This window comes from Centroberyx gerrardi, chromosome 11, assembly GCF_048128805.1.
Source record: "Centroberyx gerrardi isolate f3 chromosome 11, fCenGer3.hap1.cur.20231027, whole genome shotgun sequence".
Lineage (NCBI taxonomy): Eukaryota > Metazoa > Chordata > Actinopteri > Beryciformes > Berycidae > Centroberyx > Centroberyx gerrardi.
In genome coordinates, this window is record NC_136007.1 from 32,150,657 (window position 1) to 32,176,477 (window position 25,821).

Here is a 25,821-nt window from a genome sequence, read left to right on the forward strand (position 1 = left end):
AAATACGTGCAGTAGTATCAGTAGCAGAAGAACTTACTGAGACAGAAAGAACATGTATTGGATTTTGATGCTGTTCAACTTCACATGACCAGTGTTTGATAGGGCTGTTTCATTGTGCTCCTCCAGTGCATCTCTGTACCTGGTGAAAGTACTAAGAGGAGCTCCACCTGCTGAGACCAAAGAGCATCAGACACCAGACAGACCTGCACCAGAGGACGTATGTTTCCATACAGTCATTTTACTATCACCTCATTTTTAATTAAGGGTTTAACCAAGCTTGATTTCTTGTGCCTTCTTCCTTGACTCCAACCTCCTCACAGTGGAGGTTGTATTTAGATTATTGGGTGACGTAGTCAGAATCAAAGTACGCATACGCAAAGTATGCAGTCAGATGGTCATGTGTGTGAATGAAAGGAAATTATGAAAGTGTGCTGAATCAGCAGCTTCTTTATTATACACTGCACTGATCAACTGGCCACTGACCATAATCAGCTGATCAGATGCCTTATAACATTATAGGCCTGGATTTGTTATTTATGCACGTGACCTTTGACAGTATTTAAATACTTTTAATAGAGAGTGTGTGCATCTTTAAGTGGCCTTGGTGTTTTTAATTTCAGTAATGATTATTTAGTGATTATTTTAATAAACACTGACAGCTCATATATATTCATTTCTGATGTCATCAATTTCATAGCGTATATGATTAGAAACAGTTTAATGTATTGGACAGAATGACAACCTTCATCTTCATCACACTAAAATGTAATAACTATGTATATTTGGATAAAAACAATAATTTCTTCCATACGGTTAAGTAGCAATGCCATGCAGCCATAAGAACAATCTGTTAAACACAATGCTGGATTGAAATTTACCTGATTATGCTTGTTGTGCATTTTTACATGATGTGCCTGAGTAAAATGCATCATTTCAATCGGTGATCAAATTGCCGATCAGCCTATCACACCGTTACAAAATTAGTAATCGGAATCTGCTCCAAAACATACTGATCTGTACTTCCCTATTCAGTACCTTGTCTGTTCTATGACTAGTTGAGTGGCAATGGTGAGAATGAATAATAGATGTGTTAAGGAATTATGAATCATTGATTGTTCTTTTGTACCAAATGATTAAGGATGTAACAAAAGTTTGTGTCACAAAATTTCGCTTTCAATTTGAGAGGTTTTCTCTTTTTGCATTGTTTGAACACTAGCGAGCGCAAGGCTATGAAGTTTTAGCTTGGGTCATCACACACCGGTGAGCCCAGCTGAACTCATTATGTGTAGATGAAGTAGGAGACAAGATGGACTAAGGCCAAACTGAAAGTGAGGAGGCTCTGTAAAGTTTTAAGTCTACTGTGTGGCCGTATTTTGGGTTTCCAATTAAGGGAGAAAACAGCAACAAGATGGCTAACAAGACAAAGACTGTTGTTAAGTATTGTAAGAGAGCCTTGCCTTACAACATGCTGTGCCATGTACAACCACATCACAATGAAAAACTCAAGTCACCACCTGAAAATAAGAAAAGGCCAAACAACTTTGATTAATTCTTTTGCAGCCCTGCTTTCACAATCAAGCACTGGTGCCCAAGAGATTTGTGTCTTTATGGCAAAGGATATGCGGCTATTTGCTGTCATTGAAAATTAAGGATTGATAATGAGCGGTTATGCTTGGAGGACGTTGTGTCTACAGTTCCTTAGTCTTAAAATGTTTAAAATTGGATTATCTAAATTTAAGGCCTTGAAAATACTTCAATGTTTTAAATGTTGAGTTTGAGACTTAATTAACAGGTGTTTCCCTGGTAACGATGATGTGATGTGATGAATGATTTTTGATCCTTCTAATCTTTACCAAGTACCACACAGAACCACAAAATACTATAAAATTTAAGAAGGAAAGTTGTCTGGAAAGGAAGCTTGACCCCTGTGTTGTTGTCCAGTTGTGGTTCATGGGAAACGTGGATGTGGATCGGGTTTCCACCATCTTCAAAGAGGCTCTGTGCTCCTTCATGAGCAGGAGGAAGAGCCCTCTGACCGGTCAGATGTTCAGCGACTTATTCACCAGATTTCCTGTAAGTATAAGCATGGTCCATATTCAAGACTAGAAGCATGTCCAGCTTGTCCAGCAGTTTAACTTTTAAGTTGAAACTAGTTAGTTTGACACTAAAGCTGTGTCTTTGTTTAGTTGCACCATAGAAATCTGGCTAAAATTGTAATTTGGTTTGTCAAATTAACATATGTTTTAACTAAAGTTTAACTGATACAACAGGCTGCAGATTATCTTTCAGTTTAAGTTATGATGCATACATGAAAGATGCATGGACTGAAGTTTCTATAATTTATATGTAAAGACTGGGGAAAAAATGTTGATCCTTGAATTTGTTTGAATTAGTTCATGATGTTAAACCCCACATTGAAAACTGCACACTGCACACACTACAGGACCATCTCAGACTTCTAACAAATTATTGAATTGAATGGTTAGAGTCCAAAAGGCCTGGATTTACCTCATGTTGCATTATTCTAGGCAGAGGAAAATGGTAACAACTTTTTGTGTTGCGTGGCAAGTGAAACAAGGAATTGGGCTGATTCTGTTTATAGCTGTTCCTTTAATGTTGTACACAGCTACAGAATGGCACTAGAGCGCATGACACTTTGATTTTGATGACCAGTGTTGCAGTGGTGAAGTCAGATTTGGCTTGTCTTGTGTGTTATTTCCAGGTTCTGTGTGTTAACCTGTTGGATACAGCAGTGCAACACATCACAGCTGGGGTTCGAGAACACCAACAGGTAAAAACAGTCCTGCTTGAGCAGCTAATATGCTTGCAATTGTATAGTCAATCCAAATCCTTTGCAGTGTGAATGTTAGAGATCAGCCCCAAGATGCACAACCTCTGTTGTCTTTAACTGTGACTGTACAAGACACTCGCACTTAGCCTCACGCTTTGATGAAATTGAAAACATCACTCATCTAAAAACATTAAACTATGCTTATGCTTTGGATGATTCAAGTATTAATAGTCACTCAAAGGGTCTTTAAGACTTTCCAACTTTTCCCAACAAATGAGACCATAGTGGAGACAATTGGTAGCCTTTACATGCCCACTAATAAGTCGATCTTAATCCGATTAAGGCAATACTCTGACTATTGAACTCACAAAAATGCCTTTATTTGATTATCTTAATCAGAGTAAGGTCATAATCAGTAAGCATAACCTATTTAACACAACTAGATTTCTGCTCAATCGTTCCATTTATTGGCACATCCTAACGACAGGATGTGCGTACAGTAAAAAATATTTCTCTCACCTCTAATTCCTGCTGAAGAGTAGTTGGCCCATAATTTCCGCGACCAAACAAATGTGGTCTGCTCCATGTTTTTCGTCTTCTTTCTTTTATCTGTGCAAATTAGGGCACACACGGCAGAGTGGCGAGTGCGCTCCATCTTGCTTGTTTGTACTTTTGTGCGGTGCTCCTCTAATTCCTGTGTGCCTCACGATGATTGGCTGCAAGGCCGAGGTACTCTTAGCAGCGCAATACCAGATTTGGAATCAAGGGAAAATGTTGTGAGGGAATCGTGTAGATAGTCATCCCCTGTGAAATCCCCTGTGTCGAATCTGACACCCTCTAGGACAGAAAGTGCAGCGAGATTCAGAAACTGCAGTCATTAAATTTGACATACTCTCCAACTAGAAGTTGTGTAATGTGTACCTGACATTAGTCAGATTTATTTTATTTTATTTTTTTCGAACTGCACGGGTAACGACGTGTTAGTTTTTCAATTTATGTAATCAGTTATTAGTTACTTTCTCAAAGTTACATTTCGCTGCTTTCATTTTTCTTTCAAATGGTTAAATGTTTAGTTAGTGCAAATAAAAAAGAATTAAAGTATTGCGCTATAGCAGACTGCAGCAGGCTGGCGATGCGGTGGAGGCTTTTAGGTTACGACTCGTTTTCAGAATGAACACAACAATAAACTGTAGAACTTGGAAATATTTGCATTACATTGAACTGATCAAAGAAAATGGTAAGACCATTATTGTTAACTGTAAGTTTAGCTTTCACTATCAAAGATTTGAATTGAAAGCGCTTGTGAGCACTGTCTACCATTTATTTTGAGACCAGACCTGATCAGTTAACGCTTCCGTTATCTGAGTATTTACTGTGGAACCAGGTAAATGAAAACTACCTTGATGTTTTCTTTAGACAACAGTAGATTGTTACTTAAGGCTGTCCCAAACGTGATGATTAGTCATGATTTCTGTAAAATAATAGTGATGACATCATCAGTAGACGTATTTTAAAGGCATGTTTTTAAGTGGGTAACGTGAAAGTACTCAATAACAAGTTACTTTTAATAAAGACTAACTTGGTAACGTAACTAGTTACTATTTAGGGCAAGTAACGAAGTAAAGTAACTATTTCGTTTCAAAAGTAACTTTCCCCAACACTGGTGGTGAGCGGTAGACCAATTATTAAATGAATCCATGTAAACAGATTATTTGAGAAATTTCTTTCTTCAAACCATATAAACATAGTAATCGAAATATTGCCGTAAGCTAATTACTCCCAGTAGTCGTGGCATTGGTGTGCATGTAAATGTCCTCATTAAGACCACATTTCCCATGAATCCTATTGGTTCCCCCTCCCTCTCCCTGGCATCTTTGGCTTTGCGGAAGACGATAAACATGTTGGAAGTGATATTACCATCGGCCTTTCACACCTTCCACCATATGCCGTTGCCAGAAACTCTGAAAGTTTTAGCTACATTTGCACTGAAAGAACAGCGCTCTCCTCCTGTTTTGGGCCGTTAAGCAATCCAGCAGATTTCCCACTAAATCTGAACCACACACAATGTACAATGCAATCGCCAGTAGAGGCTGCCAGTCTTCTCAGCAACAGTCGTCTTTGTTTAAGGTAATTATATTAATGTCTCAAAATTAGTGTTGTAATGATTTATGGTAAAATGATACACTTAACACCTTTAAGAGTCCCCAGTCTATCTAGCATTCTGTATTAAGCACACTTTCAGTGAATCAAATGTAGGGGATGGACAAAATAATGGAAACCCCACATAAAAAAGGACTAACTTTCAAGTAACTAAAATCGCAATTCCAAAGGCAGCTACACAGGTGAGTCATATAAAGTTGAATACCAGTTATCAGTATGTATCATCGATAACGCTTTATTTTCCAGGTCCACAATTTCCTAATAATTTTTGAAAGGAACTGTTAATTTCTTGGGAAGTTTCCTGGAAAGAACCATGAAATGATGTAGTAGTTATATAGAAAATGTAAGCAGTCCGTTTGGTGGAGTCAATAAGATACTGTCAATTTCTAAAAGAGTTTCCTGGAAAGAACTGCAAAACTATAAACTATTTATTGGAAAAATAATAGGCATCGGTCAATTATCAGAAGTCATTATTCATACAATTATATTATATAGTTATAATTTTCTATATGACTACTACATAATTTCATGGTTCTGTCTTGGAAACAACAGAAGAAATTGGAGGTACTTACCAACTACCATTGAACTCTTTCTCTATTTTCCCAATAATTAGTACATAATTCCATGGTTCTTTCCAGGAAATTTCCCAAGAACTTGACAGTTCCTCTCTAGGATATTATTAGGAAATTGCGGACACGGAAAATAAATCGTTACCGTATCATCTTTAAAACAGGTCTGACAAAGGAGGATGGCCCTTTATTATTAGGCATTTTTGTTTGTTTTTGTTGTCAAACATTCTGTTGAGGACACATTGCTGTGTGTGTGTGTGTGTGTGCAGAACCAGGCGTGTGTGTTGGTGTTGCGAGCACTGCAGAGCAGGGAGGTTCAGCAGTTGTTGTCTGGCACGAAGTGGGCGGAGCTCTGTCAGAAGGTCGTAGGTCAGCTGGCGGCGGTAAGTCAACAAATCCCTCCACATCATACCAAACCAAACAGTCCATGAGTCACTGTCTTCATTTTTGTTAAGTATTTGATGTATTTACACAATAACACATAACTTACAATTTGATCAATCAATTATTATGAAACCAAGTCCATATGAAACCAAGTCCATATATATATATATATATGTATATATATATATATATATATATATATATAGATATATATATATATATATATATATATATATATATATATATATCTTGTATCTTATATATATATATATATATATATATATATATATATATATATATATATATATATATATAAGATACAAGATATATACACAACCGTTCAAAAGTTTGCAATCACTGAGAATTTGTTATGTTTTTGAAGGAAATTGATACTTTTCGCCAAGGTAGCATTAAATTGATCAAAAAGTACAGCCAAGACATTGATAATGCTACAAACTACTATTTCTATTTCAAATAAATGTTCTATTCTTCAAACTTTCTTTTCATCATCATTACTGCAGACCTTAGACATTCGAGCTGTCAGGTTCTCTAGATATTCAGGTGAAGTTTCACCCCATGTTTCCTGTAGCACTTGCCATAGCAGGGCTCGACATAAGCACTGGCCCGACGGTATGTTTACAACCCCCGGGCCAGCTGATAAACAACTTTAACTGGCCTGGTGTGCCAGTAGGATCCACAAGCACACAAAGTACACAAATGTAGTCGCCCTCCTGTCCCGTCCCACTGGTATTTCACAATATTCGTATTCCCGTGGGACTGGACCGATTACTTTTTACGCAGGATTCCCGTGGGAATCCCGCAGTAATCCCGATTCGATGCGAGACTCACTGTGCTCGCGACAGGGCTACTGCTGCCATGTTTTTAAAACCCCCTGCTCCTGGTCAAACGGCACGCAAAAAAGCATCTAAGAAAAAAAACACCTGAAGAAAAAAAACAGGGTGCAGACGAGCCTTCTTACCTCATTGGTTAGAGCGGTGGCCGTGGCTAGGCTATGATAAAGAAAACGGCCAAGTCTACTGTAAACTATGCAGATCCATGCCCGCATACGCTAACAAGTGAGTCTAGGTGGAAAAGTTGTGACAGTAAGGTTGAATACAAAGTTTGAACGGAGGGTGATGCTGTAGCTAACACGTAGCTTTCCTTGCAGAGTTGCCACACACCAGTGAGCCCAAGGTAACGTTACCCTGTCAGTGGCTAATGTTAGCTTGGTAAACGGTGCCACCTAGCGATTTTTTAGGCTAATGTTACATAGTGCCAGACTTCTAGTGAACAGGGAATCAGTTGACTTTTGAGTTTATAGTTCTAACCATCATTGAACACATATACACAGTGATAACAACCCTTACATAAGGAGAAAATACATTTCATGTTAAAATAATGCCAAATTATTTCCGGGCCAGTGAATTTGGAAAGTTACTGGCCCTGAGAGCCAGTGGAAAATTTTGCTCATTGTCAACCCCTGCATAGGTGCGATTGGCTTGTAGGGCACTTCTCCTGGACCTTACTATCAAGCTGTTCCCACAAAAGCTCGATAGGATTTAGATCAGGCCATTGTGCTGGCCAATCCATCAGAGACAGTACTGGTCTCTACAAACTCATCACTCAATTGTTTTTTTGAGAGATGAAGGCTATTCCATGTGTGACATTGCCAAGAAACTGAAGATTTCATACAAAGTGTGAAAGTGTGCACCAATGTCTTGAAAGAAGAGAGCAAACTGGATCTAACCATGACAGAAAGAGAAGTGGAGGGCCAGATGCACAACTGCGCAGTTTGAGAAACTAGAGACTCTGAAGAATGGAACAGTTATTTGAAATAGAAATAGTAGTTTGTAGCATTATCAATGTCTTGGCTGTATTTTTTGATCAATTTAATGCTACCTTGGTTAATAAAAGTATCATTTTCTTTCGAAAAACATAATTTCTCAGTGATTCCAAACTTTACAATATACTGTAGATATACTGTATATATACATATATATATATATGTGTATATATTTTATTTATTTTTGTTATACAAAGGTGTATTTTATATCATTTTAGGATTTGACGATTTTGTTGATAACAGAGTGGCCGAATAATGCCACTATTATATTTGACCGATATGAAGTGATGACAATTTTCTTGCCCAAAAATTTCCAAGTACTCAGTGTTTCCCCTAGAAGCCTTTGAAACAGCATTTAGACCATGGGACACTGAAACTTGTGAAACACATTGAAACCCAGGATGATGATGATAACGACAACAGTAATAAAAACATGATCATGCATACTTGTGTGGAATCTGATCAAAATGTCTCATTAGAAACATTTCAGGTTAAGGGCTTCTCATAGACAACCAGTGTAATATTCATCAATTCTACAATTACTATGTTATCATTCAAAACTGCGTCATATCCATCATGTCAGAGGTGAAAAACACTGACTGGACCAGATCCCATTTGTAATAAAAGGCTGATAATAAAAAGGCCAAACGGATACAACAGTCTAACCCTAGCGTCTACCTTCTCTCAGAGTCTCTCTCAGAAGCAGGCTGGTCAGAGTGAAAGCAAGGTGGTCCAGGAAAAGGTGGTCAAAGCCCTGGAGGTCTGTCAGTTCCTGGTCAAGCACGTTCACCAGCAGGTAGGTGGGCTGGGAGTTTAAGGATGAAAATATTTTGTGGAGCTGGATCGAGGCATGATGTTGATGTGGTTGCAGTCTATGCTGACCGACGTTTCTTATGGCCTGTACTTTGTAGAAGTTGTTGGTTGATCTTGAGCCTCTTCGGACGGTGCTGCAGTCCTTGACCAACGTCATCACTTTCAGGAAGACTGGGCAGCTGGAAGACACATACTGGGCTGTAATGAAACACTTTGGAGTCAAGTGAGTTATTACAATGTCCAAATTATCATTTTTTAACTTTATAGCTCTAGAGATGCTGCACATAGATAACAGTGATGCGATGTTGCTAGAAAAGTTGCGTCATTAAAGGACAGCTGAGAACATTTTGAAAATGTTAGGGCCTAACTGCTTGTTCACACTGCAAGCAACATGGTTGATGGGTTGCTTTGTTCTCACAAATTGTGACAACCCCAACAATGGATGCAACTGTTCGTTTTTCAATGTTTATCTCCAGCCAGTTTTTCAAATAAATGTGGCTTTGAATGGCTGTAGTGAACTTCTCGTCCATTTTACTATTTTTTTGTGAAACAAAATCACGTCAGTAGGGAAACAAGGAAGCTCGGAAATTTGATTGGCTGTTGATGGCTGATGACCGTGCAAAGTTCAGTTGTGGTCTACTTTTCTTGTCCTTCCAATGGACTTTCGATTACTTACTGATTGCTAGTTAGTCGCAGTGTGAACATGCGTTTAGGTTTTTTTTAGACAGTACCCCAAAGCCTCATGGTGACCTTGCATGTTTTGTTGCTCATTTTGACAGTAAGCCCAAAGCTGAAAAGATGAAGAAGTCCAACGAGGAAGCTGGACAGCTACCAATCCCCAAGAAGAAGAAAGGCTTCCTACCAGAAACAAAAAAGCGGAAGAACCGCAAGAAGCAGATCCCTTTAGAACTAGCAGCAGACATCTCGACCTCCACAGACAAACCGGTGGGAGAAAAAGTCAAGAAGAAGAATAACAAGAACAAAACAAAGAGGAAACAGCCAGGGGATGGAGAGACACCCTCACAACCCAGCTCAGCCAAGAAGATCAGGACACAATCTGAGAGCAAGCCAGCCAAGAAGAAGAAACAGAAGAAAGAGGGAGGAGGGGATAAGTAAACTGGACACTGGTGTGTGTGGCTGGCTTCTTAATTGGACACAAACAGGCCTTTGTTAATTTCCTTTGTTTTGGTTGTTTTCCTGTACCAATTTTTAACTGTCCATGGAGTTCACTTAGCTGCTATGTACTGGTAGTCACTCACAGCTCTGACAACAGTGTATGTTTCAATATGAGTTCTTTCCATATGAAAAGCTGAGATTTCTGTAAAGGAAATGAACAAGGGTTATTTTTCTTACGAGTGACTGCTTCTGATTAGAACCATAGTAATCTATTACAATAAATTCCTTTCTCTTCCTGGAAATCCATTACAATTTTTTTCCAATGTATGCTAGAATATGTAGTCTTAGTCAATCAGCTTTAGATCATTAGAAATGGTTCTATCAGTCAGCAATGCAACATTAGCAAGCAAGATCTGTGAAATGTGAAAATCAATCAAATGAACATTATATTAAGTAGTAAAAGTTCACACTCAATAATATACACATACAATAATATACAGGCAGTTGACCAAGTGGAAAAAAGACTTTACATTTACCAAGGCATCTGCACCCACGTTGTTGAAGTTATTCACAACGGCCAAACTTTCTATTACTTGTTCTTGACGAGTAACGACTTCAGAAAGAACAAGCCTGGATTTGAACCCACAATCTTCCACGTGAAAGGCTGATGCTTTACCTACTGAGCCAAACGGCTGTTACAGGATTACTGAGGAGAAACTAACTAAAGAGAGAAGTATTGTGATACTGCAGCCTATGATTGATAGTGCTAATTACTTTATATAACATTGTAGTGCTCTCCATTAACAAATTAAACAATAGTAAGTCACATGGGCCAGAAAACTGCTGCTGCACTGCTCTCTATGGGTTGAAACTTCTGGCCACACCCCAATCAGTGATGCCAATCAGGTATTTTGCCATTGACAGATAATGTCAAACACCTGCTTTGAGTTTTCTGCACTGTGTGATTTAGTGTTGATTTACTTTTCATGAAACTTCAAAATGGTCACAGCTGTTCAGGCACTTGTACTCACAACCATGTGGTCCAAAGACCTGAGCTTAACCACTCTGCCAACCTCCACTTTTGTGTGCCACAGTGGGGAAACAAAACAAAGAGACAAGTGATTGGTCATAGGTGATACTCCAACCCATATTGAAAGCCTCAGAAAGAATATTATAACTGTATTAGTGCCCCACATTAATCAATTTACACATGGCTTTACAGACGACATCTTGAGAGTCCAGACATCATTTGTATTTAGTTTGATGAAGATTGATCAAACTATCTTGAACATATCACATTGTCAATTTATCAAACTATTTGCAGCTGCACATTTCCATCTACCGTACGCTCAGTTTTCAAGATATCATTAAAAATTTGGCTGTTTACTAATTAAGGTATGACGATTTCAAAAATCATGTTGTTTTTTTCCTGTAACGTACGGTTTAGGAGGACAACACTGGGATCACAGTCAGTTTTTGCAATAAACAGAGGGGGCGACTTCAGAATCGGCGGTAGGTACCAGTGTACAAACGATTTATCTCACTTCAGTCAACATGTCCTGAAAATTTCAACTCTGTAGGACATAAGGCTGATTTTTTTTATGAATTTTTGAAGTTGTGACTTTAATACCGATGAAGATTTGGTTATTATGCAATAAGCCATGCCCAATTTAATCAATAATGACCAAATTTCAGATTCAGAAGGTTCTGAAGTTATTGGCCAAAACGTAAAGTTGCTTGTTTTTTTTTTTTGTGATCATTTTTTTATTGGGTGTATTTACAATAGTACATCTTGCAACAGTGTGGATTAGGAAATGTTGTATTTCCTGAGTAAGAGGAAAAGGGGTGGTAGGTAGGGATTTGCAATGTAACGATTACACTTACATATGTATACATACATACCTACATACATACACACATGCATATATACATACTAACAACATGTGTGCATACCTACAAGTACATATGTACACATACATGCATAAATACACAGTGTTACATACTTAGTACACATAGAATGTGTGCAAGAGCATAAGCATATGGACATATGTCTATGAATACTGACCAAAACGTGAAGAAAATTAAAGTGCGAAGACTAACCTAAATCTAGCCTTCGGAATTACTGACCTGTTTCTATAATGATTTTACTGAGTGTTACTGAGAGTTAAAGAGGGTTCTGAATAAGATCTTGTGTGGATATGATCACCTGTGACCAATTATCAATTGTTGTTGTTTTTGCACCGTTGATTTTTGCAGTTGACCTTTCAAGGAGACAGATATCATGAAATAGTGGCAGCCAAATATTATTCATAACAATCGCAGAGTCAAACCAACTTTTAAGGATGGTTTTTTATTTATTTATTTATTTTTTGCAGCTGTCGAAGCCACAAGTATTATGCGCTTCTCTTGAAAAGACAGGGGAATGCTTGAAGTGTGACCAAAGAACAAGAGACCTGGACAGTTTGGTATGAGCCTTTGTAATAGTCTACTTAATGTGGCAGCAATGCGGTGCCATAGTGCATTAACAGATTGGCAATACCAAAAGATATGCATGAAGTCACCAATTTTAAAATCAGGGCACCTGTCGCACCGATCAGAAACAGACAGTTTTGCTTTAAATCTGCGTGATGGAGTGAGATATGATCTGTGCACAAATCTATAGTGAATCAGTTGATGGGCAAGATTTTTGGAGGAAGAGAAGTTGTTGTCCCATACTGAAGTCCAGTCACACGTAATGTTGAAAGCCCTAAGGTCAGTTTCCCATTTGCTAGTAATGGGTAGGCTAGGGGAGTTGTGTATGGAGAGCTTCCCATAAAGTAGTGATATAAGGCCTGCTGTTTTCCCAGAGTTAATCAATTTACCCAGCGGATGTGAGCCAAGGTAAGCACTCCACGGTACTCCATATGCTTTAAGGGCTGATCGGAGTTTGAGGTAGAAAAACCAGGAAGAGCCAGGGATGGAATATGATTTTTTTAGATCTTGGAAGGAGCGAAGTCCATCCATATTGTAGATGTCACCTAAGTTAAAGATACCGCATGAGGACCATTGAGGAAATTTGAAAGGTGTTGAGCCAGAAAGTAGATTATTGTTATTCCATATAGGGGACCGATCGTGGAACCTACAGGAAACTGATAAATATTTCTCTACTTGTCGCCAAACCGAAAGGGTGTTAGTTATGATGGACCCCATATGGAGGGATGTGGTCCTAGGTTTCATGCCGGAGAAAGGGAGGTCTTGAATCCTAATTGGATGGGATAATGCGGATTCTATAGCGCACCAGGGGGGATTTAAAAGCGGATCTAGCCAGACTCTGAGTGACCTCAGCTGAAATGCCCAGTAATAGAATTTGAAATTAGGTAGGACAGGCCACCTAATTTTTTTGGGAGAGTTAAGGTGGAAAAGCTGATCTTGGGCCGCTTGTCCTTCCATAAGAAACTTCTGCTGATAGTGTCAATGCGTTTAAAGAACGATGGTGGGGGAGAAAGAGGAAGCATTGAAAAAAGGAAGTTGATACGGGGCAAGATACTCATTTTAATCAATGAGATGCGACCATGGACGGTCATTTGTAAGGGAGACCAATTACTCAAATCTTTTTGTATTTTATCCAGTGCTGAGTTGAAATTAGTCTGTGATATTAAGGGAAGGGATTGTCTGATCTGAATGCCAAGATAAGTAAGCCCATTATGGTCAATAGCAAGTGGAAGAGGAGGTAAAATATCTATCTTGGATGCTGAGTTCAAAGGCATAAGAGTAAGTCTAAGTACATGTGGGAGTGAACTAGATGGGTTGGATAGATATAGTAGAATGTCGTCAGCATACAGAGAGATTCGGTGGGATGTTTGTTTTATCACTATGGGTGAAATATTGGGATGATGTCTGACAGCCTGAGCTAGAGGTTCAAGAAACAGCGCAAAAAGGCCTGGGGAGAGAGTACACCCCTGTCGGGTCGATTGATGCAACAGAAACTCAGGTGCACCAGGATGGCCAGTTTGGATGCAGGCAGAAGAGCTCGAGTAAAGAGTACGGATCATATTTATAAATGTTTGGCCGAAGCCAAAACGTTTCAAGACCTCCCATAAGTAATTCCATTCCACCCGGTCAAAGGCCTTTTCTGCGTCTAGTGATAGGATAGCACATGATTGACTCTGAGTTGGGGCTGCATCGATGATGTGAAGTAAGCGGCGGATGTTATCGGAAGCAAGTCGGCCCTTTATAAACCCTGATTGATCTGCATGGACGAGTGAGGCGATACAGGTGTCCAATCTCCTTGATAACACCTTAGCAAACAGTTTGAAATCACAGTTTAAAATTGATAATGGTCTGTAACTGGAGCATTCCACGGGATCTTTATCCTTTTTCAGAAGGAGAGAGATAATGGCTGATTTTGGTCTCTGTGGAATGCCCCAGTTTCAAGTGAGTAATTTATGGATGCTAGTATAGAGGGGCTGACCAAATCCCAAAGAAGTAAAAGAAGCTCAGGGGGGATGCCATCAGGCCCACAGGCCGGTTGCACCAACAGGGCTTACCCTGGTCTTAAGCTAAGTCGGTCGTAACTTGGTGTTCTAAGTCCAACCTAATAGTTACGCCGGTTGCACCATCTAGGTTTAAGCCTTCTTCTCACTAAGACCGGGCATAAATCTTACGCCTAGTCAAGAGCAGGCGTAAAGTCAAAATCTAGGCCGTTTCTATAGTAACAACACAGCTTGACAATGGCGCGTCTCGTATATCGCCTTTACAACGAGCGGGCTTTTAGACGGGAGAGAGTTATTAGGGACAGAAGCAATCCATTGGACATATACAATGATGAGGAGCTGATTGAGAGGTTTCAATTCTGTAGGAGAGATCTATTTGAACTTATTGAAGAGCTGTCACCAGGCTGTCACAAAAAATGTCCCTTGCACAGAAACTATAGCCTAATTAGCTTATTTCTTCCATTACTCCCACTTAAACTTCAATAATTGCCTTTATGCTGTCTTTATTCTGAATTTTTCATTTCACTGCCTTCACGGGGAGATGCGGATGCACCCTGACAGAGTCTGCACCGTAATAGCAGCGTGCACTGTCCTCCACAACATCTGTGTCACCAAGAGGATCCCCCTCCCCAGGCAACACCATCAGCCGGTGCAGGAGGAAGATGTGCACCCTGTGGTCCCTGCACTGCATGAGGACGTCGGTGGACGACTAGTCCGTACACACATTGTTAATGCCTTATAAGTCCAGACAGATCTCTCTTACTGTTTCAAAACATCTTAATCACCTCCTTGTCGAACTATTTCCAATGTATTGCTTCAGTTCAAAATAATTCCCGGCTAAATGTCTGCTCGTTGTAAACCAAATATAAAGGACGTATAAAGAAAACAAATATAAAGAATGGACAGCAATGTTTGTAAATAAATATTTTATTGTTTACATAAGATTGTGGTTGATTATTATTGTTATTATTATTATTATTATTATTATTATTATTATTATTATCATGTTGATTTAATTAACCACATAGGACCGCGCCTCTTCAAAAATACGAGAGGAAGGCCTATTTAGTTGTTAGAGCAACTGTATTTCTTTTTTTTGTTTGAACATTTTTTATTGAGAATGGAGACCGAAGTACAGAAACATTTGTAAATATGCAAATTATGACATTACAGATACCATCTCTTTTTTAAGACTGACAAAAGCAGACAAAAGACAAACATGTAAACATTATGTGAGGGGAAGGGGGATACAGAAAACGAGAAGTGAAAGAAGAAACAATATATAGTAATAATTCAACATATAAAATAGCAGTAGTATCTATGTATAAATATAGCCTATATATAAACTAATAATAAAATAAAATAAATAAATAGAATCGATAGTAATAATAATTAAAATAATAACAGTAAGAAAAAATAATAAGAATATGCTTGGTGATACAGCAGTGCATATAAAAACCAAAAATAAGTTAATTAATATGTAATAATAATAATAATAATGAGGACGATAATAAAGAAGATATAAGTACACAAACCCCCCAGCCCTCGCCCCACCCGCCCCGAACACCCCGAAACCACGGATCCAGAATTACGACGGAGTAATCTTAAAGTAGCGTTAGACACTATTTGGTGTCTTTTCTAGATATTGAATGAGAGGTTGCCAGATGAAGTCGAATAAATCCACTTGATCCCTTCTAATATATCTGATCCTCTCCACCTCAAGAGTATTGACAAGATCAGCAAGCCACATTTTCACACTAGGAGTGTCCCTACCCTTCCACAACATCAGTAAGCATTTCTTTGCAGACATGAGGCAATAGTTAACAAATCGTCTGTGAGCCGACGTGAGATTATTTAAGGTCTCAGAAATGTTAAAAATAATAGTTTGAGAGTCTGGCTCGATTGTTGAGTCAAGAATTTCAGAAATAATATCAAAAATGTTACACCAATACGTCCTAATTTTAGGACACTGTATGTAGCTGTGTGCAAGAGTGGCTTCATCAGCTTGACACTTGTCACATATAGGAGAAACTGAGGGGAACCACCTATTGAGCTTTGCTTTGGGAAAATGCAACCTATGTACTATTTTAAATTGCATAAGACAGTGTCTAACATCTATTATTGATTTCCTTAGAATTAGAGAGTCGTTTCCCTGCACTACACTTAATACTCTGGATAGTGCGATCACTTACCATTTTTCTGAGTTGTCTGGACAGCAATCTATGTGGTTTTTCCCCATATTCAAAGAATGTCTGTTTCATATATAAAAAGGCTTTAGTTATCTTGGAGGTGAGAATTTTGTTATATTGGTATTTTAATGACAGAATCTTTTGATATAATTCCCTAGAGGGGTTTTGGGCATTATCTTTGTCTAATATATCAATCTGTTTCTCCAGGTGTTGTAGTTTCTCCTTATTAATTTTATTCTTGAATGCCTCATAGGAAATAATGTGCCCCCTCAAAAAAGCTTTGAGGGTGTCCCACAGTAGTAATGGGGAGGCATCTGGACCTTCATTAGTCTCATAGAAGGTCTTTATATGGGTTTCTAAGGTAGTACAGAATGTAGGGTCTGTAAGGAGTACAGGGTTTAGCCGCCAACTATTATGTTTAGTAGTTTTGTCTTCCAGGATTACAGTGAAAGATAAGGCGGCATGGTCTGGAATTATTATGTTATGATATTTTACATTCTGTACATTGGGAAGCAGTTTAGCATCTATAAGAAAATAATCGATTCTGCTATATGTGTTATGCACTGGAGAGAAGGAGTAATCTCGGCCGGTAGGATTTAGGACCCTCCAAATATCCACTAGATTTGAATTAGTGGCAAATGATGTAAGCAAGTCAGCTGTGTTGGATTTTCTTGGGTTTTGTTGTGAAGATTTATCTAGGTAAGGGTCTAATACACAATTAAAATCCCCACCAATTATCAGATTGGTCTGAGGCGTTGATGCTGGTATAAGTGAGAATACTTTACTATAAAAATTGGGGTCGTCAAAGTTGGGGCCATAAATATTTAGTAATGTTACTGGACATGAATATAGTTCCCCTGTGACAATAAGAAATCTACCCTGATTATCTGTAATTGTATCCATGTGCTTAAAGGGAATATTTTTCCTGAAAAGTATGGCAACCCCCCTTGCTTTTGTAGAAAAAGAGGAGTGAAAGGTCTGTCCTATCCACCTGCCTCTAAGCCTGGAATGTGCCACATCTTTAAGGTGCGTTTCCTGCATAAATATGATGTCCGCTGATATAGATTTGAGGTAAGAAAGTATCTTCCCCCTTTTTATTGGGTTATTTAACCCTTTAACATTAAGAGAAGTAAACGTTATCCCTGGTAGGTCTACGCCCCCTCTTGAATCAGCTCCAGTCGCCATTATGTAAATTTATTCTGTATTGTGAAATATAGATCTCTGAGTCAGACGCTACCGTATTTTGGTAGTAGCTTGGGTTGTGTAGCTTCCTGGCCATGATATAACCCCAAAATCAGCGAGAATTTCATTTTTACATTTTCCACAACTATCAACATTCAACTATCGACATTCAAGAGCTAGGCTTGTGATAGAGAACACTTTGGGCATTTTGGTCAGCCTCTTGAATTTGAGCCCAATAAGGTGGTGCACATTGTGAAGGCCTGCATCGTTCTTCACAACTTCCTGGCTTACACTGATGAAGGCAACACCCCAGCCACCAGATCCCATCCCTGCAAATTTCACAGACGTGGAGAAGAGTGGTGGCTGGAGACACAAATCTTCAAGACCTTCATCAACCGTCAATTGATCCAGACCCACAAGAGCTGCCATTGGAGTGCACAGCGACCTGATGGCACTTTTCCAGTCACACCAGGGACTTGTGCCATGACAGAACACTAGTTCACACACAGAATCATTAGTTGAGGCCTGCTCAATAAGTCATAGTTTGAGATGTTCCCTAGAACATTAGCCTGGTTCCAGACACCTGAATCGCGACCCGCCCACTCTTCAGATGTGGTTGAGCGATTCAGAGAGTCTGGTGTTGCTCTATTCAAAGGCGATTTCTCGATCAGAAAAACGATCGGGCCAATCAGCGCCTTTGTGGGCGGGACTAAAGTTTGAACCATTCGTGCAACAGTTTTTCATTGGCGATTCGACATAATAATATTTGTTGAAATCATGCCTTAACCAACGTATTATCTTTTATCTATTATCTCAACATTCTTCAATCTAAAATTTGTAAATGCGTCAAACATCAGTGTAACTGAAAATAACTCAGAGCAGTCAGATACATCAGTCACTAATGATTCATTCGGGAAAATCAACCGCCCCCCACAGAAAACGGCTAACATGGAGGCAATGTCAGACTGAATAATGGAGTGGTAACGAAATGGCCATTCAGTCTGAATATCAGGCTACTAGAACATAGCACACATTCTATACTGTTAAATCCTCACCTGATCATGTTTTACTTATAAATTTGACATCCTATACTGTTAAATCCTCATCCGTATTAAAGAATTGCACACTGAATGGTAAAAGTTTAATTTTAAAGTGTTTTAGTATAAAAAAAAGTGTTCAGTATTAAAGAATTGCACCTTGGGTTCATGTGCAAAATACGTGTAAATATTTAGTAACACAGTAACACAAAATAGTGCAAAAATACTGTAGGTGCTGTGTGCGTGTCTGTGTGTGCTTCTGCTCCATCTCAAAAATATGTTTATGAAGATGTAACATTGCCAGAGATCTTTCATTTTCTGGCAACTTGCACCGTGTGTCTGCTACAGTTTGTCTGAATCTCATCTTCTCATCGCTCCACTGGGCCATCCTTTCCTCCAGCTCCTGCCAGTGCTTATCAGTGTCTGCCAGGCAAAGAAGTAATAAGTCATTTTGTTCTTCGTTTTTCCGATTCTTTCATGCTGACCTTGGACTCGACAGCTGGCAAGGAGATGGAGCTGGATTTGGCAGCCGGCCAGAAGTTGTAGTAGGTAAAGACGTTGAAGCTGGTAAGAGGTAATGGTGAGATGGAAGCGGCTGCGTCTGCCCTGTTGCTCAGCTGATGTTGCAGGGACTTCTTAATCCTCTGGTAAAGTGGTGAGAGATTGCTTGAATTCAATTGTGAGTCCACTTCACTGTTGTCATTTTAATGATAAACAGAGACAACATTGTGTCAGGATTCAAATACACTATTTAAAGCTTAAGAAATACTCAAAGGCCTGGGCAGGGCCACAAGAGAGGCCATTACAACTGAATTTTTCTCTTAAAAATGAGAATAAAAGAGACAGTTTACACAACATTTTTTATTGATTCTCTCGTTGCTATAGGAAAAGACATACAATTCTTTAAAATAATGCCACAAATAATCTAATAGGCTTCTTTTGGTATTCCAGGTTCTCTATTTCCAATTTAATTAGTGTTTTGAGCTGGCAGTCCAGCTCAAGGTTCCTTTTGTAAAGAGCCCTTACAGAGTCTGTTTCAACCTGACAAAATAAGGTTTGACATTGTGGCATGCATCAGTGAGACTTCTAGTTAGATGGGCCTCTAGTGGAATGGCATTTTTTAAGTTGTAGCATAGTGCGGTCTGCATGATGTTCACTTAAAGATGAAAATGTCAATTTGACTACTCTGTTTAGAGGTTCGTAATTTACCATGTTGGCTTGTCTCCTAAACCTAGAGGTGGAGGCCACAGGCTCAGGGTGGTCTAGAGGATTTACATCTTCCTATGAAACAGCATATAGCAGGACTTCCGGTGGTGCCATGCTTTGAGACACAGGCATTGGGTGTTAGCTCCCTCGAAATTCAGTCATTGTTAGCTGTTTATAATGTTATAGAATATTTTAAGTGTAACAGGAGCAAGCTAAGTTCTAGGGGGAAATATGAGCACATCTAGAGCTACAAAGAACACGGGGAGACAGCAAGTAACTCAAAAAGAAGTCAAAGAGAAAAAGGGGCCACCATCTTCTCTGGTGGAGGCAAGTGGAAATGAGGGCATAATGAACGTGGCTGAAATTCTCAAAGAGTTGAGAGAATTAAGGAAAGAAAATCAAGTCGTTCACTGACACTAAGGCCTCGTTATATAGACTAGAAGCGTTGGTAACGGAGCTGAAACAACAAATGGGGAATCTGGAGCAGAGAACTGCAGAAGCAGAGTCAAGAATTAGTTCAACTGAAGATATCGGCCAGCGACACAAAAGGGTGCTCCAGTACCTAGTGAGACGGGAGGCGACCCTCACTAACCTGTGCGATGACCTACAGAACCGTATGCGCCGCAATAATCTGAGAATTTATCAAGTCCCCGAAGAAAGTGAGAAGAACGACATGGCTGGTTTTGTGAAACAACTAATTAAAACCACGCTACAGCTCCCGCAGGAGATGAATATACAAATTGAGAGGGCGCACAGATCTTTGGGGCTAAAACCAGTCATCATTGTAAGGTTTCTAGACTACACGGTGAAGGAAGCGGTGCTACGACAAGCCTGGGTGCAGAAACAGTCCAAGGAAAAGATTATTCTCCGGAAGTACAGAAGAAAAGTAAAGCAGCTGAAGGAGAAGGGGATCCAGGCCAGTTGTCCCTTACCAGCACAGCTGAGAGTCAAACTGGAGACTGGACTGAAAACATTCCCAACTCTAATCGAGGCTCTGCCGTCTCTTTGGGACCTGGGCATCTCAGTGCAGGCGAGCGAGAGAGAGAAGATGGAACGGGAGCTCTCCAGGGAGTCATGGCAAAGGCAGGAGAACGGGAGGAGAAGAGGTGGAGACACGTCTGTCAGATGCTGATTTGCGAACCTTTATGCAGGACTGAGATGACAGTTAATGTGCTCGTCAGGTAACAGGGTATTGGAATTTAGTGCTACTTTTCACTGGCGTCAATGTTAATATTCAATACTTATTCCTTTATGAGACACACTTGAAACAGCTAATTACACTGAATGACGGTTGTATGTGAGAAATAATAAGGGTTTGGGGGAATGAAATACACCAGATTTTTTTTTTCTTATGATAAGACCCAAGATAGGGCTACAATCTCACCAAAGGATTTGTTTTTCTCTTTGGTTTGTGGTTTGGATGGCACTTAGTGCATACTCCCCAGAGAGAGTTAGAGGTCACTCTCTGCCTATAATACAGCAGGGGCTGGGTACAATACCAGTGAGCTTTATTCATGGTTTCATTACAACTCTGCAACCAGCTGGGTTTTTGGTTAGTCAAACACATTTATTTTGTTCATCTATATTTGTATGTTAAGAGTTCTTATATCCTTGACATGTTTGTTAAGTCCACACACGGGTGTGTTGTAAATCTGAAAGAGCAGTCAATTATTTTAACCAGAGAAAGGAATTGGGGGGGGGGGGGGACATGAGGTGGGAAGAAAAAATGTGATGAAAATAATATTATTTTATGTCAAGTTTAGGTGTTGTTAGTTACAATGTTAAAGGAAACACCCCATAAAAAGAAAAAAGATCTTAGGTCAGTTGAAATAGCTGTTAAATTAAATAAGCAACGATTTGAAAAGCAGAAACAATTGGAAAGTGATATAAAAAGATTAGAACATGAGCATAAAGCAACCAGGGATGAGGACACACTGAAACAACTTCAGTATTGTGGCTGCTCTGGATGAATTACTTACACGTAAAGCTGAAGGAGCACTTAGATACACAAGTCAAACATATTACGAGATGGGGAATTGAGCAAGCCGTCTACTTGCCTTTCAATTGAGAAAAGCACTGTCAAATCGTATAGTATCTAAAATAAGACACCCCACATCTGAGGTTTTCCATCCAAAAGAAGTGGCAGAGGCGTTTCAAACATTTTATAAAAACCTTTATGGTGCACTCGATTAGGCACAAAGTGTGGCAAAAATGAAAGGGATTTTTAAAGATCTTAAGTTGGTAAAGCTAACTGAGGCAGAGGCTGAGCAGTTAACAGCCCCAATTTCAGAAAGTGAAATAGAAGAAACCATCAAATCCTTGAAAAACAAGTCCCCTGGGACAGATGGTTTCCCTTGCGAATTCTACAAGACTTTTGTGACAGAGCTTACACCTAAACTTTGTGAAGTCTTTAACTATGCCTTAGATGAAAATTACCCACCCAAGAGCTGGTCAGAGGCTATAATATCAGTAATTCATAAGGAGGGGAAGGATCCGCTAGAGTGTGGCTCCTATAGACCAATCAGCCTGCTCGGGAATGATGCAAAGATTCTTAGCGCCATACTGGCAAACAGAATGCAGAAATATCTAGGGAAATTAATCAACCCTGACCAGACTGGTTTCATACCAGGTCATCAAGGAGCAAATAATATTAGAAGAGCTTTAAATTTACAATCAGTGGCAAGAGACTCCATCCACCCTTCACTGCTTCTTAGTCTTTTTTTTTTTTTTTTATACTTTATTTTTTCTGTTTTATAACACAGTAAACATGAGGTCACTCAGTTACATTGGATGATGTACATAGGAGTTGTTAGTCATAGAATGGTACCCATTTAGTCCAGTACTCTTCTCCCCTTTCTTTCTGTAATCTTAAACTGAATGTCATACGTTCCATACTGTATATGCTGTTTACAATATCTATCCATTGATTCAGGGTGGGAGGCTCTTTAAGAAGCCAGCGTCTTGTAATTGCCTTCTTGCTTGCTACCATGAGAATTTTTAGTAAATATTTGTCTCTTATAACCAGTTCCTTAGATATGTTTCCTAAGTAGAGAGAGAGACAAGTGAACTCAATATCAAATCCTAATATACTCTTAGTGGCGGCTTGGACATCAGCCCAGAAAGGCTGCAAGATGGGATAGGACCAAAAGATGTGGGTGTGATCTGCCAATAAGTGCCCACATTGTCTCCAGCATTGGTTCTGAAGTCCAGTTTGTTTTGATTTTATTTTTGGGGTTATGAAAAACCTCACACAGTTCTTCCAGCAAAAGTCTCTCCAACTTTGTGAGTTTGTAGTAGTCATCTGAGTGTGGATGATGAGAGACCATTCCTTCGGGGAGATTTCAATGTCCAGTTCTCTTTCCCACTTTTGCTTTATATAGTCTTTTGAGTTGTTCTTCATCAATAATATTCTTAGATACAGGTCCCCAATGATCCGTCTGGTGGGTTCTGAGTTGTATGCTTTAATAAACATCTGTGTAACATCAGAGGGTTCTTCCTTGCTCGGTCCCTTCACCTCTTTTACATAATAGTGCATTTGCAAGTAGAAATAGAAATCTTGTCTCTCTAAACCATATTTTTCGGACATAGACTGGAAGTCTACTAATTCCCCATCCTTTACTAAAGAAGAATACGATGTGATACCATGCCCTATCCATTGTCTATATCTTATATCTTGGGATGCTGGTTTAAAATTTGGGTCATATGGCCACCTAAATAGTTTCATCTCTTTCTGGATCTGAAACCTCTTCACGAAGTCTAACCATATACCTAAAGAAAAACAAACCCATTGATTCCGGATATTGAACGAGTCTTTGATAATAGATGGACAGCCCAACAAGGATTGTACAGATCTACCTGATATTGATAATTCAATGTTTTTCCAGTTGGCCTCATATTCAGGGTTACACCAAAGAATCAATGGTCTTAATTGTGCTGCTACATAGTAATCCCTCAGGCATGGTAGGGCCATCCCCCCCTCCTCCCTCGGCAACTGCAATGTAGTATATCTTATTCGTTTTTTTTTGCCGTCCCAAATAAACCTTGATATTAGCATTAAGCATATAACCATATTGGCATTAAGTCCTCCACCTGCCCCCTGGACCCCATTCCCTCCACCCTTGTCAAAGCTTGTCTCCCTTGTCTTAGCCCACTCATCACTGACATTATAAACTCCTCCCTCACCTCTGGCACTGTTCCCTCTCCTTTCAAGCTTGCTGCCATCACACCCATCCTCAAGAAACCTGGCCTGGACTCTGACAACCCCAACAACTTCAGACCCATCTCAAACCTCCCATTTCTTTCTAAAATACTGGAACGTATCGTCGCTACTCAACTCAAACAATACCTCCACACCAACCAGATATATGAAACATTCCAATCAGGCTTTCGAACACACCACAGTACAGAAACTGCTCTGCTTAAAGTCACCAATGACCTCCTACTCTCCTCTGATTCCGGCTCCCTCAACATCCTCCTCCTCCTCGACCTCAGTGCAGCCTTCAACACCATCAACCACTCCATCCTCCTCAGTTGCCTGCAATCCTGCATTGGCATAACTGGTTCAGCAATCTCATGGTTCAAATCCTACCTTTCCGATAGATTTCACTACATCTCCATCAGTAACTGCAAATCCGACACCACCCCAGTCACCCATGGTGTCCCCCAAGGCTTGGTGCTTGGTCCCCTCCTCTTCATCCTCTACATGCTCCCCCTAGGTCACATCATACGCTGCCACGGACTACAGTTTCATTGCTACGCCGACGACACCCAGTTCTACATCTCCACCAAAACCATCAGCCCTGCCATTCTCTCCACCCTCACGAATTGCCTCAATGAAATAAAAACCTGGATGAATAGCAACTTCCTCAAGCTCAACTACAATAAATCAGAAATCATCATCATTGGCCCCAAATCCCTCCTCCCCTCCTCCCAGGACTTCTCACTCAACATCAATGGTCACACAGTCACAGCTTCCCCCCTGGTCCGAAACCTTGGCGTCATTCTGGATCCCACCCTCTCCTTCAAGTCACACATCAACAACATCACCAAAACGTCCTTTTTACATCTCCGCAATATTGCTCAACTTCGGCCCACCCTCTCCTTCTCAGCTGCTGAAACACTCATCCACGCTTTCATAACCTCCAGACTGGACTACTGCAACAGCATCCTGCATGGCCTCCCTTCCACCGTCCTCCAAAAACTACAATACGTTAGCACCAACGTAGCACCAAATCCACTTCAAGATCCTCCTCATCACATACAAAGCTCTCAATAATCTCGCCCCCCTCATACCTGACAAATGAAATACCTTCTCCATCGCCACACCCCCACCCGCAACCTCAGATCAGCTGATGCCAACCTCCTGACCCTCATCACCAGGACCAAACACCGCACCTTGGGGGACAGAGCCTTTGCCATCGCTGCCCCGACCCTATAGAACTCCCTCCCTTCACACATCAGAAACTCTGACTCACTCCCTTCATTCAAAAATAAACTCAAAACCCACCTTTTCAAAAAGGCCTACAATATCTGACTCCCACTGCCTCTCCAGAACTGAAATGCACACTCTTGTCATTATTTTTATTTTTATCATCTTCATTTATTATCATCACCTTTGTATCAATGTTTTTATGTATTTTATATATATTTATTTTATTTTCCCCTAGCTGTTGTAAAGTGTCTTTGAGTACTATGTTAAGCGCTTACAAATAAAATGTATTATTATTAAATGTATTATGATTATTGGTGCATTGTTCTTGTTGTTGATTCTCATGACTTTTGTAGCAGCAGTTCTTTCTAGTTTGTCTGATTTGTCCTGCATCTGTTGGTAAGTGCATATGCAATAGACCAAAGCGCAAAAAACAACCCATGATTTCAAGCGCAAATTCCCTGTGCACTGTCTTAGTGGATCAGATAACAAGGTTTTAGCACCCACAATGTGATTTGCACTGGTGTAAATCATTAGTAGATCTGGGCCTGTGTGTCCTTGTTTATGTAAAATGCCTCATAAAATAGAAATGACAAAAGATATCAAAAAAGCCTTTGTAAATTACAAGCAA

At 39.7% G+C, this 25,821-nt stretch overlaps 1 protein-coding gene across 1 annotated transcript in view; it reads left to right on the forward strand.

Annotated features, from left to right (window-relative positions):
• Positions 1 to 9,973, forward strand: part of mybbp1a (MYB binding protein (P160) 1a) — a 51,406-nt gene extending 41,433 nt beyond the window's left edge. The window contains exons 21-27 of the mRNA XM_078286858.1: positions 127 to 217; positions 1,942 to 2,073; positions 2,723 to 2,791; positions 5,790 to 5,903; positions 8,436 to 8,543; positions 8,659 to 8,783; positions 9,340 to 9,973. Of these exons, the coding sequence (XP_078142984.1) occupies positions 127 to 217; positions 1,942 to 2,073; positions 2,723 to 2,791; positions 5,790 to 5,903; positions 8,436 to 8,543; positions 8,659 to 8,783; positions 9,340 to 9,676 (976 nt within the window). The 3' untranslated portion in view covers positions 9,677 to 9,973. The remainder of the gene's footprint in view (positions 1 to 126; positions 218 to 1,941; positions 2,074 to 2,722; positions 2,792 to 5,789; positions 5,904 to 8,435; positions 8,544 to 8,658; positions 8,784 to 9,339) is intronic.
• Positions 9,974 to 25,821: the final 15,848 nt, after the last annotated feature.